The sequence below is a fragment of the Mytilus galloprovincialis genome, chromosome 2, assembly GCF_965363235.1.
Source record: "Mytilus galloprovincialis chromosome 2, xbMytGall1.hap1.1, whole genome shotgun sequence".
NCBI lineage: Eukaryota > Metazoa > Mollusca > Bivalvia > Mytilida > Mytilidae > Mytilus > Mytilus galloprovincialis.
Window position 1 is genome coordinate 78,994,514 of NC_134839.1, and position 17,642 is coordinate 79,012,155.

At 32.5% G+C, this 17,642-nt stretch overlaps 1 protein-coding gene across 1 annotated transcript; it reads left to right on the forward strand.

Annotated features, from left to right (window-relative positions):
* The first annotated feature begins 1,927 nt into the window (after nt 1–1,927).
* On the forward strand, nt 1,928–8,860 carry LOC143062550 (uncharacterized). Its single transcript, XM_076234214.1, has 2 exons — nt 1,928–2,095; nt 6,515–8,860. Exons 1-2 carry the CDS (start codon nt 2,031–2,033, stop codon nt 8,556–8,558), a joined length of 2,109 nt encoding a protein of 702 aa, XP_076090329.1. The 5' UTR covers nt 1,928–2,030; the 3' UTR covers nt 8,559–8,860.
* Nucleotides 8,861–17,642: the final 8,782 nt, after the last annotated feature.

A 17,642-nucleotide genomic window follows, 5' to 3' on the forward strand; every position in this document is an offset into this window, starting at 1 on the left:
ATAGTGACAGTTGGCAGGTATGTATATGGTTTCGAGTCGTTGTAATTGTTTATTCAGTATTGAAAACCAGGAATATAAGCTTTATCGGCTGTGGCAAAGTCATTTGATTGTGAACTATAGAATGCTCGGTGAGGGGTACTTGTTAAATAACAAAATGTATTTACAAATAGACAACTTTCGAGTTCGATGCATTTTCGTCAAAACCTTTGGTTTTAGTGAACGTCACTCGTGCGTTTAGGTGCGTCGTCACTCCCGTTTCCATGTTGAGCGAGTGGTTGAAAAACTATAAAAGCTATATTGCACGAATTTTTCGGCAAATTAAATTCTCATAATTGACAATCTGCACAGCTGTCATTAGGGAATTGTGATTAAGTACCTACTGAACAAACTTTATTTCTAGTTTATCCTGCACAATGACGATCACTAAGACGCTTGATAAACGTTTATAGTGCAGGGATACAGGCGAGCCCCTTTATCTCAAACTCCGAAACAGTGGTGACGTTGCTTCCCTAAACTAACAACCACTGTATGCTAATTTCTTTCTAAGCTTCTATTTTGGGAATTAGGGGTAGCTTTCTTGCTGAAGTCGAATATAACTGTGAACACTGTCTCTGTTGTAAAGAAATGAATGAATATTATTTGTTTTTGTAGCCAGTTTGAAAATAGTTCAAATCCTAAGCTATATTCTTATTTATTAATCCCGAACTGAACCATTTCGGAAAACAAATATGGTTTGGTTAATATTCAATATATGCTTGATCTAAATTTATTTATACCCAGACAACAAACTCTTATTAGGCATTTAGAGTAGAAACAGTTTGAAACCTAAATTAAAATGTATACTTTAAGTTAAATCAGTTTTACTTCCATGCATGGTTAAAACAAATCTCACTTTTTTTCCTTTTATAACTTGTCATTTTGTAAATTAGCCAAAATACAATGAAGTTGTAAATTGGTTATTTTTTTATGGTACCGACAGAGTAAAGCAGAAATGACAGTGTCAATTGAGTATAGCTCAATTCCAGTACGCAATTTAAAAATCATGGTTTTTACAACCGCATGTCCGTTGAATACAGATAATAATTTTAAGAAAACAAATCATTCGTTCCTTTGTTGTCCTTTTTTTTTCTTGCCCTTATAAAAACAAAAGTTTTAGTATCGTCTAATTTGTAATAACGTCGTCATATTTTGTCGCCATAAACGCTCTAAGCCTTTGCCAACTAGACCCTCTAAATTCGCAGATCGACTCGACTCTTTGTTTAAAAAAAGTTGACAGTATTCCCAGATACTTACACTGATTACTCTGATTATTTTTTTCTTCTTTTTATTTCAATTTGTATTTTAATAACGATAAAAACATGCGTTGTTCCAATATTTTACCGATTACATAATATTTTCATTAAAATAGAAACAATTTAAAAAAAAATCCTAATTATGACATAAACGGACTTATCCTTTTTTAATTTTTCTAAAATAGTTCAGTTTCAAAATCTTAAAAACGCCTAACCATTGACGGTATTTATTTTTTCGGTTAAACTCTAATGTCGAATATTTACACTGCTTGTTGCTTTGTATTTCAGAATAAATTAATTAACATATGCGACTTTATTTTTTAAAATAAAATAAACTACTAATGTAAAATATCAATCAGTCTCTACTTTCGATTAACACTTATCTCTATATTTATTATTATTATTATTTAATTAATTACCTTTTACGCAGGTAGCCACAAAAAGACAAATGTATACCGAAAAGACAATAAGCAATTCCAGTATTACGAAAGACTACAACAGCAATTAATATATGCATGAAACCCTGAGGATTAAATATGTTATCCCCGATAGGCATTCTAATTATAAGCCTATTGATTTCCCCCATTTAAATATAAAATATATAAATATACAGTGTACAAACACAGCAATTTCACTCCATGGTTTCAACGTAAATAAATATGAACTGATACACACTGAAAGAAGAAGTATTTTTATGGAAAGCTCCTACAAGAAACATTATCTGCAGAATTGAAGAAAATGGTTTTAAAGAAATCTAAAAATGGAATAAATTCAGGGAATACTCATAGAACATGCAACACGAAGTAAGAACTTTATTGTAAAACTATGCATTTAAATATCGATAAATGCATTATGATATGTTGTTCGGCAAAACCAATCATAGGCGCATTCAATTATAATTCTTCTTTGAAAAAATATGGAATTTACTTCAAGCACTTCAAATAAATTAGGTCACTAGTACTATGAAATTAATGTAATACATTATACATGTATTTTTTTCCTTCCACAAATAATGCTATAGCAGTAAACATTCGTTATCACTATCTTGTTTTTTAGAAAGGATTTGTATAATATTCTTTAATGGGAACGATTTCACAAAATATAAACACATTTTGTGAAGAGAGAAAGACTGGCAGATAGAATATTTGAGGAAACAGCTGTCAGAATAAAAAAAAAGAGAGTTTTTGCGTTTTCTTGCTGCATGTCATCTGTAACATTTTTAGACTCCGGAGCTTACTTAAATGCTGAATGTGAAAGCTGAATATTCATTTTTTTAACATTTCCATTGCAAGCACACTACTTGATAATAGAATGTGCAGTTCATTGAAAGGTGGGCGATCGCAGAAAATCTAGAGCGCCATGTGTATCTTGATTAAACCTGATAAAAGTTTAAATGGGTTTCTACTTACACCTATTTAATAACCTCTCATATATTGACACACACACAAAAAGGGATAATTACATAGAATTATGTTATACCAAATATACTGACGGGCGTAAAAAAATTCAACACTTGACTTATTACAAAAAAAACCAAAACATATTTAACATCAATTTCTTTCATCATTCCATCGCCTTAGTTAAGAATGTTATTTTAAGATAAATCGACTACATCACGTTGAATGTTCAAATCAAATAATATCAAATGAAAACCATTTCCCACTTATTAATGTGTGTATACCTTCGAAGGCCAACAGAAGGACAGAGAAATCGACACGTGTTTTAAATTCCGTTTTGTTCCTGCTGAATATGCCTCTTTATCGCCCATCCAGTCTGTTTTGGGAATTGTGCTTTTTTATACTAGTAAACCTTTAAATGGATTTTTGCAGTGCATTATGTTAAATTGCGGTATTTGTGAACCAGTTTTGTCGTCTTCTGTCACATCTGTCTCTTGGTAAGACGTTGGTGTTGCAGTTGTACATGCTAATGTCGTTACGTTATTCAATTCTATTGACGTCGGGTTGAACTAGGATTGGTGGTGAAATAGAAATCCCGTCTGCCTATATCGATATTGTAAAAAGGGAAATTTATTATATGAATTTGTGTAGCAACAGCACATTGACTTATTCTTGCAACATTCGTATGACCTAATTCAGATTTTAAGTGTGCAGTAACGACTACATATGGAAACTCAAGTGTTTTTTTTTTATTATTAATATAGCTTTTGTATGGATTGATAGTTTACAAAGAAAACCAAACATGTATGGGTTTCAAATACAGGGTAAATAAATTCGTGCAATGTCCATTTGTTTCAGATAATTTAGACATAGATTTTTTCTGGTAAAAAGGATGTATGGTAAACATGAGAAGTAATTATATTAAGATTAATCATGAAATGGTAAAAAGAAAATTAATAAAATGCGTGTTGTGTCACACATTATTTTGGTACTAAATTTTATATTTCAAACTGTCTAACTATATTGATTTCTATTATGTACATTTCGTTTACAGCATGCATATTTAATGTATTCAATACTAAGAATGATCTAGAAAGTCGCTATGAATTTGCATGTCCGAAATATTTGTTTACATCTGAAACGTAAGATTATAAATTTCTATTTGTCAATAACCTTTTAAACTCTAAGCTAATCCAAACATCTTACAAGTTCGTTGTGCAACTTTTATACTGTCATATCAAATACACACATAATTTAATTCACCGATAGATTGATCACCTATCGTAACTCTCTTTGAAAAACGTAATCAATCTGTTATCTAATTTCTGTTGACAAAATGACCATTACAAACTGTGTTTTATACTGCACTCGTTCTATTTGAGCAGTCAAAATGCGTTGACCGTATATTTCTATGTCATATACAGTCACTGACCTGATATCACTTTTCCTCATGAATATTTAAATAGAAATTGTCGAAATTATGTTTAATTATTCATACGACCTCTTCAACCTGTTCTTGTTTTCAATGTAAACAACGACGCGTTTAACGACTCAAACTTGTTTCTTTTGCAATTTTCGGGAAAACATATTTCACTTTTTAATATTTTTTTGTTTGCAACCTATAAATCATTATGTTTTATGTTTATTGTTGATATTTTAGTCTGCAACGAATTCGTTCACCATTGATTGCGGTAATGATGTACATTTCATCGTGTTTTATATTTCTCCGTCTGTGTGATATGAGGCCTTTTTAAAGGGGAATTTTCCCAATATTTAAATAAAAAAAAAAAAAATAACATTAACACAATAAACAACAATTGAAAATGTTTTTTTTTAGATTGCAGTATAAAGACAATAATAGTGCATTGACTTGACATATAAACGATATAAGGATTCGGCCCGAAACGGGGAAAATGCTCGGCACAGACTCGCATTTCCCCGTTTCTAAGCCTCATCCTTATATCGTTGATATGTCAAGTCAATGCACGGCACAGCCTCGCATTTCCCCGTTTCTAAGCCTCATCCTTATATCGTTGATATGTCAAGTCAATGCACTATTATTGTCTATGTAATAGCAACTTTATTTGGTATTTAAAGAAAGATAAATTTGTATATAGGGACTCCGTTTGGATATGCCAACGAGAGCACATGAACTGCGTTCGGATTTTCCATCGCATTCATATACATTGTTTTTGGTTTAAATTAACTAAGTTGTAACACCTATACTTTATATTTGGACTTCATTAAATGAATTTGGACTTGACCAACTTGTTTATGTTTACTGTATTGAACTGCCGACTTGTGTGTGAATAAAGAGCTAGTACCCCGCATTGTGAATCGTTCCCAAAGACGGAATCCCACTCGAAGCCGTTCTGGCAATGTTTATAAGGAAAGTACAAAATCTTTCTTCATAGTTGTATTATTAGAGTCAATCAGTATACTAACCTTGACTGAGTGTTTAAATACATTAGATTTAATCCATAATGAATACACCACAAATCCAATATTTATATATAAATAATGTTAAAGTAGGTTAGGTTTAAAGTATTTTGAAAGTAGTTTTGTTGTCACTTAGATTAAATCATGTGTTCTCGTTGTTCAACTTGTCGTTAAACTAACCATAATTATTTTTGATCAACTTTAACGAGTCGTTTTTACGAGTGGTAAAACATTGACCATGACGTTATGGATGCATTTTCCCTTTTTTTTTAAACACATCATTTTGCAGATAATTTTATGAAGATTTATGACAAAGCAATTTAAGTTTCAGTTGGATAAACAGTTGCATATATAGTCGAAATATCACGGAAGTTCGAGACCGGGTGATATTTTTTAATAAACGAGTTAGATACCTCGTGTTATATTAAAGTATGTGGGTAAATGAGACAAGTGCTTGTGTGTCGAAGCATGAACATAAATAATTTACAGAGACAGAAGTTAAAGATTTCAAAAAAAATCCTATATTTTTTTTTAATTGATGTAAAAACTAATGAAATAAGAGGAATTACCACTTAAGTAGACATCAAACGTAATTAAAATCCGGCCCTAAATTAAGCCTTATGTCATATTTAGGTCTTTGTATAACTGCTTCTTTCTCTCCCATCTATGAGTAAACAAAAAAAAATAAATAAAAAAATCAAGATTTAAATTCAAATCACCAAAACATACACGCTCAGAGAAATCAAGATAGCGAATTCGTGTATGCCCACGAATGAACATAAAAAATTACAAATTTTTATTTGACAATTATCGAAGTAGTGTCTCTGATACAGACCCATAATAATTATTTTGTTGATGCTGTGTTTAATTACAATTTATTTGGTCAAAGTATAGTTTTCAATTTTGTATTTTTCGAGGATCTGTGTGTATAACAGCGGAGCTCCTGTACTACAATGTAAAACTTATAACTAATATTATAAAATAAACGCATTATCACATATCGATATATAGAAAGGGTTCTTAATTTAATTTTGGAATTTTTGTTTCCAGATATCATCGCAAATACAATCGTAATTCAAGCTTGCAATGGAGTTCACCGGACCCCCAAAAGCTCATGTAGTATACTAGAAGACCTCGATATCGTTGCAAATGTGCCATACTCTCTGAATAAAAAAGGAAGATGGAACCTAGTCGACAAGGTGGAGGGATTCATTTCGGCTGACAAGTCTATTGACGAATATCAATCACTTAGAATAATAAGTTCATATGACACGTGTAAGTCAAATCGCACTAAATTCCTCTGTAAATCAAAACCAAAGGAAAAACTGAAAACAACTTATAGTAGAAAGGAAAGATTGATAGATGCTAGGTCTAGTATTACCGAAGAATCAAAAAGATCTTTAACGACAATATGTATCATAGTCATAAATTTATAGGATTAGTGGACGAAACCAATCGCCTAAAATTGAAAAGATTTAATAAACTTAATCAGATCAGACACGATACAAAACTGCACACTCCTGTTGTTCCTAAAATTTATAGATCAGGTAAAAAACATCCCCATAATAATTATACACACTTCAGTTATTATATTGATGCATGTACAATAACAGAAGACAGTGCAGTGGAATTGTCTCCATACACACATACAAGTTCTGTTCATAAACAGTCTTCTTTTATTTTGTGCTATGAAGTAGCTTCTCCCAAGTCTTATAAGTTTAACAAAGACAATAAGAAAAAGAAGGAAATTATAAGAAGCGATCAGAAATCCTTGTTATTAACAAAGGACATTAGTTCTCTTGGCAGGTCAGATCATTCAGGTTTCACAACGGTAATAGATCAACTGACCAGATTGGATCATGTTTTCGTTTTGATACCTAAACAAGAAACACATCCTGTCAATTTAAGAATGCTATTTGGTAGCAATTATATTGAATGTCCTTGCAAACCACGCGCGTTTATAATAAATGTAACACAAAGGCTAGAAAAACATTTGAGGTTATCCGATTGGTGGCGAGATAATGATGTGCAGAAATGGGAAATGTGCTCATGTCTAACATTTTTTAAAGATAAATCTGAAGGATTTCAAACGGAATACCATGACAGATACAAAGTTTGTCTAAATATGGTATCGAAAAATAATGTTGGTAAAATTCTGACATTATTTGACAATTGCCAAGAGAGTATTTCAGAGATAGTGCAAAGAGCAATTAATTATATAGACATGTTATCAGGATCTGATTTTATTGAGAAAGAACACGATTTAAAACAAATATCGAAGGATCAAAACTTCAAAATTCTAAATATGTTTTTAAAAGTTGACGTTAAAACACACTCGATTTCTGCTCAGTCTCTCCTTATGGATATATTTCAATCAACTGTTCCTAAAACTGGAATCATGTTGAATAAAAGTTTCACACTAAGTGACGAATGTGAAATTTGTTTCGATTTAATATCGAAAGAACGAAACCCTGTTACAATGCTTGAGGCATGTAAACATATTTATTGTAACGACTGCTGGACTGAGTATATCAAACATCGAATGCAATTGGCCTCCGTAAACATATCCTGTCCAGGTCATGGATGTCAAGAAATAGTTCCTGATTCAGTCCTCTTGATATTTTCTAACATAACCGACGTCATTTTCCTCAAACGAAGACGACACGAGCTATCTCTGACCTCAAGTGGTCAGACAAAGTGGTGTCCAAACAGAAAATGTAATCAGGTCATCACAGTGGAAAACACAGATGAAGCAACAAGTATTGCATGTCAGTGCGGAATTAAGATTTGTTTCAAATGTTTTAAAAATGCTCATTGGCCGTTGTCTTGCGAGTATTTGCCCTTTTACCAAAAGCGTCTTAAACAAGGACTGTGTTCTAATATTAGCGTACCACAAGTAACAGAGAAAAATGAAAACCAAAAACGGAATTGTCCGGAATGCAATATTTTAATTGAAAAGCAAGGATTTGGAATTTATATGACATGTATTTGTGGAACCGTGTTTTGCTGGGGCTGCTCAAGAACATACCCAAATCACACTTTTTCCAAACATTGTACTGAAAACCCAAAGAATGACACCGGTAATTCAAAATTCTATTCTAAATATGTCGTATTTAATCAAAACCGCTCTCTGAACAAGGAAAACTTTTCATATTTGAAAATGGCACTGTCTCATCGTAGCGTTTCAAAGGATCGTCAAAATCAATTGAAAATCAAATCCAATGTTCGACAAATTCTGAACCAAAGTAAAAATATACCACAGAAAAGATGCTCTTTATACTTGAATATGATACCACGATTCGAAGTATCAGATGACCAAACTATTTCTTCTCGAAAGCAAAAAGTAGAAGAAAAAATTGCTGGTGCATTGTGGGAATTGTTCAATGTGTTTACAGATTTCCACCACATTGCTGAATATAGTTTTATTTGACTCGAAGAGTTGAGTCGGTGCTCCTTACATAAACCTATTCTTCACGTACCTACGCACATTAATCAGCTGAGTTTGTTTGCTGAAAACATAGCTCTCCTGGTTCGAACGTCTGATGATTTAAGCGACTATCGTTTATTAATAGAGTCATTACTGACGCTTGAAAAACAATGTCAGAATGAAATGAGACAATTTATACAGGTTATAAATAAACTTAAATAGTTTAAAAATTGCTTGGTTACTTGTGATTCCTGTCAAACACACCCGACATTTCCTAGAAAAGCGTTCACTGAATGTTCTAACTTTTTTGTGGGATATCTTAAAATTATCTTTTTATTTCTACAATTTGTTTTATTAAACCGTGTGCACACCTTTTATTTTTATCTTGAAGAACAAAACGAGTTTAAAATATGAAGGCTCTGTCCATAGGTTATAGTTAACAATCAATTGCAAATTGAATCTTGATTGCGCATGCATTCTTTGATTGCTTGTTTGTAATGTGTTATTTAAGATGTAAAATATTATAATTGATTTAAGTGATTTTTATTCGTTAAGTAAACATTCTTGGTAAAAAGGACCATTCTAATGCACATGTTTGACAATCAGAGATAAACATTGCAGTGTCGGATTATAACTGTTTTACACTATGTGACACCGCTTTAAAATTAACCAAAACAACACCAAATCTGAATTAAGAAACTGAATGGGTCTATCAATGCCCATGCTACGTCAATCTTTAAAGACCCAAATGTTGCAAAACACTTATCCTACCTTCATGACAAATATGCTGTTGTCCGCGCAGATAAAGCCCCAAACAACATCGTGTTTGTGTGTAAAACTTATAACATTAACTGCTTGCTTGATAAACGAATTAGGTATTGACATTTCACTTAGAAACTCAACATATACCCTCACGACACTTACCAAGAGGAAATCCTGGATAATCATAGGCATGTTCAATGTTTCTTTGGAATTTCAATCAAAGATGAAGAACTGGATCTGCCATCACTATATTGGATACCTAAACTACATAAGTGTCCCTACAAACAACGGTGCTCCACGAAACCTTTTTCTAAATTATTAACATATATTTTATCAACAATCAAAGACGGGCTTCATAGTTATTGTAAACTGCCTATTCTAGAGGTGGCGCGAATCAGATGTGGATACTTAAAATTCCAAAGATCTTTTAGAGTACATACTATCTAACTCTCTTTCATCTTGTAATAGCATTAAAACATTTGACTTTTCTACACTTTACACAAGTATTCCACATTCCAAACTAATAGACAAATTGAAAGAGTTGGTATTGCTTTGTTTCATAAAAAAGAATGCCTAACGTAGATACAAGTATCTTGTCTTAGGGAGGAATAAATCCTACTTTGTAAAAAATCACTCTGATTCAAAAACAAAAAAATCTCTGAAACTGACATTATCAAGATGCTTGATGTCTTGATTGACAACATATTTGTTACGTTTGGAGGACGTGTTTTTCAAAAAACTGTCGGCATTCCAATGGGAACAAATTGTGTCCCTCTTCTTGCCGACTCGTTTCTTTATTATTATGAGGCCTACTTCACACAGGAAATTCGTAGGAAGAAGATAAGAAGTTAGCTATATCCTTTAACTCTTGTTCCTTTTGTTTTCTAGTCTCTGGTGTTAGCTTTTGATTTGTTAAGTTGAGATTATCCTGGTAAGCGTATGCCCACGTCTCCGACCTTACCTGATATCAAGTTACTAGATTTTTATATGTTGCATTTTTTAAATTTAAATGCTTTATTTTCTTATCATGTTTTGCTTTTGTTTGTAGTTCTTCGTTCGCAGAGGTACAATTAGTGCGTATATGCCTGTTTCCGCGCCCGATTCATATCCAGTTTCCTTTTCGTTCCTAACTCGCTTATTATAAGCTGCCCCTTTTTAAAGATTTATTTTTTATCTGTATTTATTTTCTTGTCTCTTGTGTAAGTACCGGTTTCGATGAGTTAAAATAACCCCGTCAGTGCATCTGTATCAGTTTCTGTTCATTATAGCTTTTTATGCTTCGCATCTTTTTAATGCTATCTTTTCTTTTTCTTCTATGATGTAAGTTCTTGGTTCGTAGGGGCGAAATTATACTCATAGCCCGCATGTACCTGTTTCCGTGCTCGAATGATACCCTGTTACGTATTTAATTAAAGAGAGTAACTCATAACTGGATAAAACCAATTTTCAATAAGGCTCTCTACATATATGTTAACAATATGAATAAAACATAAGTAATCTACTATTACACACATGTATACAATAGAAGTATATAAAGTTATATAACAACAACAAGAAAAACACCTATGGTATACATTGTGGCTTAACTTGTAAATTTCACACTTTTAAAAATATAATGACTTGTCAGAGTATTTGAATGGAGATATTCTTTTTGATTTTTTAATTTCACTGGACAGTGAATCTGGATCACTAAAAAAAACTTGATTTGTATAATTCTGTATTTGATTTAGGGACAATGAAATTATCTGATGATGAAAGTCGAGTATTGTACGATTGTTTTAAAAGGGTACAATGTATAAAATCAAATAAAGAATAAATAAGCAGCGAATGAGTATAGGGTATCAATCGGGCACGTAAAACCTATAACTAGTAGCAGATTCAAGAAAAGCTTTAAAAGTGGACAACAAAAGATGTTTTTTCACTAAATAATTCAAAATTTGGTGACTATGTGGAACGCATCTATCCCATCGAGCTAGAGATAAAGCATACTACAGGTACAGTTGAGTCGGCATCATATCTTGACTTACACCTAGAAATTGACAATGAGGGTCGGTTGAAAACAAAACTTTACGACAAAAGAGATGATTTCAGCTTTCCAATTATGAACTTTCCATTTCTTAGTAGCAACTTTTCAGCAGCACCTGCATACGGGGTATATATCTCCCAATTGATACGATATTCCCGTGCTTGCATTTCCTATCATGATTTTCTTGATAGAGGGTTGCTGCTCACAAAGAAGCTATTAAACCAAGATTCCAAATGGTGAAGTTGAAATCATCCCTTTATAAATTTTACGGACGTCATCACGAGTTGGTTGACCGTTATGGAATAACCGTTTCACAAATGATATCGGATATGTTCCTTACATCGTAACTACAATCCCCTTCCCTTTCATGAATGTGACCTACCGAAATAGACTATTTACCGGATTTGTTATCACATAAGCAGCACGACGGGTGCCACATGTGGAGCAGGATCTGCTTACCCTTCCGGAGCACCTGAGATCACTCCTAGTTTTTTGGTGGGGTTCGTGTTGTTTATTCTTTAGTTTTCTATGTTGTGTCATGTGTGCTGTTGTTTGTTTGTCTTTTTCATTTTAAGCCGTGGCGTTGTCAGTTTGTTTTAGATTTATGAGTTTGAATGTCCCTTTGGTATCTTTCGTCCCTCTTTTAAAAGTATGAATGGAACAAGTAGCAAAAATATAACTGATTATCAGTCGAGCGCCGAGACGACGGACATACGCAGGAAAACTCCACGAGTCAAGAACTAACCGCGAAGACATTCACTGGAAATGTGAACCAGTCTTATCAGCAAGAAGGGGTTAATGGCAGCGGAAGTAAATCTAATTGTGATCAATTAATTTTTATTCATTTACCTTGAAGGAATTGACTGTCCCCTTCTCAAGGAAACAGTTATTATATATATATATAGTGAATATCTTTATCAGTTATTGTAAAATTTCCATTCAAAATACATGAATGACAATTCTTAAAAATCCTTTATGCTTTCTATTTGTTTGGCAAGGTATATAAGTAATGTTTTGAAAAACCAAACTCGCATGTTTGTCTATCACAATCTTGATTATTTTATTTTAAGTTACTCCCCTTTGACCTATAATAGTCTTTGTTAAGCTTCTGCATAAAGAAATACATACACCAAATGAGGAATATGACAGTTTTTCCCTTTTGTTTGATCTAATTGAGTTTTTTTATTTTGACATTTCTTAAAGGAATTACAGTTTTTGGATTTCCCTTGACAATTTCACCTCACCAAACCCACTAGAAAAAGAGCATATATGAGAAAAGAAAGCATTGAAAAGATGCAACGTCTAAAAATCAAATATCGTACAACTAAGTAGCGTATATGTAACAAGGAATCAGTAGTGTACGGCGGGGAGAACATACGTCATAACAGGGATATTTCAACTTCACGAACCTGGAATTAGAGACAAAAAAAAAAGAAAGCATTTAAAAGGGGACAATGTATGAAATCGAATAAAGAATAAATAAGCAGCGAATGAGTACAGGGTATTCATTGGGCACGTAGAACCCATAGCTAGTAGCAGATTCAAGAAAAGCTTTAAAAGGGGACAACATTAAAAGTGAGTATGAATGGCAAAAGTTTCAAATAAATTACAGGTTATTAGTCGACCGCCGAGACGACGGACATACGCAGGAAAACTCCACGAGCCAAGAACTAACCGCGAAGACATTTACTGGAAATGTGAACCAGTGTTATCAGCAAGAAGGGGTTAATGACAGCGGAAATAAATCTAATTGTTATTAATTGACTTTTATTCATCTATCTTGAAGGAATTGACTTCCCCCTTCTCAAGCAAACAAGTTATTAGTGAATATATTTTATAGTTAATGTAAAATTTCCATCCAAAATACATGTATGGTAATTCTTAAAAATCCCTAATGCTTTTCGTTTTTTGGCAGGGTATATAAGTAATGTTTTGAAAAACCAAACACACATGTTTGTCTATTACAATCTTATTTTTTTTTTATTTTAAGTTACTTCCCTTTGACCAATGATTGTCGCGCGTTTTAAAGCTTCTGCATAAAGAAATACATACACCAAATCAGGAATATGACAGTGTTTTCCTTTCGTTTGATGTGAATGAGCTTTTTATTTTGACATTTCTTGAGGGAATTACAGTTTATGGATTTTCCTTGAAAATCTGTATTTTAGTTAAAAATAATTCACACCTAACAAAACAACCAATTCAATCGATTATTTATACCAACAATGATTTTTTCAGGCATTGACAAGAACTGGTTTTACCTGACATTGGATGATTGGGGAGATTCATTATCTACAAGAAGTTTTTATTTAACAAATCTATCCTTTTTTTTATCCCTTTTCTAGTTCTAATGTCAGTTTGGACAAATTATTACCAGTATAAAAAAACCATATTACCGTGAAAATTGAATTTTGGAGTAGGCCTAAAGTGAAGGTAGGGTTAGTAGAGAACATACCACACAGCCCTTTGTTTTGACCTTCGAATAAAACAGAAGTGTTTATCAACTTTCCATTCTAGAGTTTAAAAAAAAAACTAAACTACATATAAATATAATAAAAAGTAAAATAAAAAAAATACTAAACTCCGAGTAAAATTCTATCGGAAAGTCCCTAATCACATGGCAAAATCAATGACAAAACCCCATCAAACGAATGGACAACAACTATCATATTCATGACTTGGTACAGGCATTTTCAAATGTAGAAAACGGTGGATTGAACATGGTTTTTATAGCGCTAAACCTCTTACTTGTACGACAGTCTCACAGTTTTAGCAGCAAAGAGCGTTCCTACAGTAAATTGCATTCTTTATATAAACAGACATGCAACCTAAAGCAGTATATTTTCAAATATTAACAGCAGAAAATGAATGATGCCTAAAACTTATAAATCATTTGAAATATACGGACAAAGTCAGTGACCAAAATAAATAACTGACTTTTATAGGTAAACGAAAATCAGAACACATTAAAATAGTAACAAGGCCTTCGACGAGCACGTGAATGCCGACAGACCTAAATTTCGATTAAATTGTAGAAAAAATATTTTTGAACCCGAAAATGAACTCTTGCAGAACATTGCTTCGATTTGAGATTTTTTAGGACGAAATAATACCGAATTTGAAAATGTTGATGGTTAATTAAAGAAACTTCATAGTCAGATTGAAACGCTATATAAGAACCAGGCATTATACAATATTCACGGTAAAGTAAGATCTGCTTACCCTTCCGGAGCATCTTATATCCTCCACAGTTTTTGGTGGGGTGCGTGTAGCTTTCAATTTTATGGTCATTTTTATAAATTTTCTGTTTACAAAACTTTGAATTTTTCGAAAGACTAAGTTTTTTTTATCCCAGGAACAGATTACTTTAGCTGTATTTGGCACAACTGTTTGGAAATTTTGGGTCCTCAATGTTCTTTGTACTTGTTTGGCTGTCTTGAGTCTTATGTACACGAAACGCGCGCCTGGCGTATTATAATCCTGGTACCTTTGATAACTAGCTTACTCTTTCATTTTCTATGTTGTGTTTGTGTACTATGTTTAATCTGTATGAATTTTTCTTTTTTTAGCCATTGCGTTGTTTTCTTTCGATTTATTAGCTTGAATGTCCCTCTGGTATCTTTTTTTCCCCTTATTTTATCAAGGGAGCTTCGGATGGAAAGACGGACAGGAAACCCCTTCCACTTTGTTTAGATAATAAAAACCATTTCAAACGGACATGACGACTTTTCTAACACGTCTATTATCAGTGCCATTCATACAATAAAGTAGTGGTGTTTAAGATTTCAGTAAACGTAACCTATGATAGCTTTAAGGTGGTACCCGACACCTTCACTAAAATTAATTTGGCTCGTTTAATTTACATAAAAAGTATTTACTTCGACCCTTTGACAAAAATATAAAAATATAAATAAATTTGAACCAACCATTTTATCTAAAAATTAAACTGGTTATATAGCAGTTTGACGAACACTTATTTTTATCATTGAGAAGCTTAATATTTACTTCACTACGCAACATAATTAAAACGTTGAGCTGATTTTACAGAGATATCTCCCTGTAGTGTTAGGTACCACCTTAACAGGTATTATCGCACCGCGGGTAAATTATCAAGCTGTGATTGGTTTAACGCAGTCACGTGGTGACCCCCTATGAGACCGTACGGGTTAAGTAAATTTCATAGGGTGTTCATGACGCGTTAATTGTGACATCATATACTGATGCTGTTGTGTTTCATTGTTTCTTTTTTTTCAACAAAACGCATAAGAAAAGTCCAGAGTGCGATAAACTCGGTATACGGTTAACTACTGGCCCCCTTCGAACCATAGAGGGTAAATAAAATCCATATGGAATTCGGCCTCCGGCCTCACCCCCTATGGATTTTACTTACCCTCTATGGATCCATAAGGGGTCAGTAGCGAACCATATAACTTATAATGTATTAATTGTGATGTTCAAAAATTAATAGAAATGAGAAATCAATTGGCATTTTCTCAAGCTACAGGTAGGGAAAAAATGACACATTTGTTATGAATTATACAGAAAAAAACAGCATTATGTGATTAGAAACTAAACTAAATGATAGAATTGAAAAATATAATACCAGAAAATAGCTTTTAGAAAATGCTTTCAGAATATCTAAAAAAAGATAGGGTCACCGTACGTTTTTACGGCTAAAATATAGAATAGCAAAATTTATGTAGATTCCTTCAGAAAATGCACTATATAGAGTTATCTCCCCTTAAAATTGCAATTCAAAAATAAGCGTCGATAATAAAAAGTTAATATTTTATGAGTTAAAATCTTTTAAATTTAATTATTTTGTTCTTTTGAATTAACATTCCCATTAGTTATTTGCATTCTTCATCTATGTTTTGCTAGATTGAAATTCTGGACATAAGGTTCTTTGTTATTTACAATCCAAGATGGCGAAAGACACACATAAAGGCGTATTAAATTATAAGCCTGGTACCTTTGATAACTTTATCCCTTAAGCTTTATTTGGCAAAACCTTTAGGAATTTCTGTTCCTAAATGGTCTTATATTTAGCACTTTATTTTTCCCTTCAAGCGACTTTTGTATAGACGAAGCGCGTCTGGCGTATAGAATTAAAAGCTTGGTATCTTTGATGCGTCTTTTTTTGAATAATTAATGGATTTTGTTACGAATTACATAAACTTCTATTAATATCTTTCATAAATTAAATACTTAGTTGGGAAATAGCGTTGTACATGTAGAAACAATATTACAAACGGGTTATCACATCCTTGTTCTCATGATTATGTTTTCGAAAGAGCCGTCAAATTAAGATGCGAGCCATGTAAATTTATTTAGACACTAAATTTGAACTTTTGACTTTTTGTAAGATATTTTTTTGTACTGCCTGTCGATCTCATCCAACAAGCCCCTTCAAATTTATTTTATCAATGTGTTCCTATGTTGTTCTGCTATGCTTCTATCACATGGAATGGTAGAGAATTGAACACTCGCAAACATATATAACTTGGACACATTTTATACGTATCAGTTCTTAATCAGGGACTGTAATTTAATGGTTTTCTTTTGTTTCTATCTGTCATTTCTTATGTTATTTTTTTTTTTTTATCTTTTGAATTGTTTTACATTCTCATGTCGGGGCTTATAACTTATTATATGATATGCAATTTTAAACACGAAATTATTTATATGAGCAAGGTAAGAAAGCAATGTAGTCTGCATTATAAAAAATGCAGACAGAACAATCTTGCAAAGTGTCAGTTAGATAACTTTGATAAAGCTGTGGTGCCAGTTCTTCTTTATGCCTCAGAAATTTTGGGTTTTGGAAATTTTGATTTATTGGAACGTATTCACCATAGATTCTGTAATATGATTCTACATCTAAAACAAAGCACAAATTTCATTGTTTATGCTTAGCCTAGCAGATATCCAAAGGCAAAAGTTAGTATGATAAATTTTTTGGGCAGATAATTAAATGATAAAGAAAGTAAAATATCTTATTTGCTATGTACACTTTTAAAATATGAAAATAGATATGAAAACAAGGGGCTTGTTTATATAAAAATAATATTCTAGACAGGTGTGGAATGTCAAACATATTGAATATGCAATTTGCTGATATATGCGTATCAAAAAGTGTTTAACAAAAATTGCAAGACAAATAAAATCAGTCATGTTTGTCAGATATAGATGCTTCACCAAAAGCATTTTTAGTCAGAAATCAAGTTTGGGAAATGTCAAATAACCATTTGAATACATTATGCAAAATTAGATGTGGCAGTCACCGATTGCCGGTTGAGACG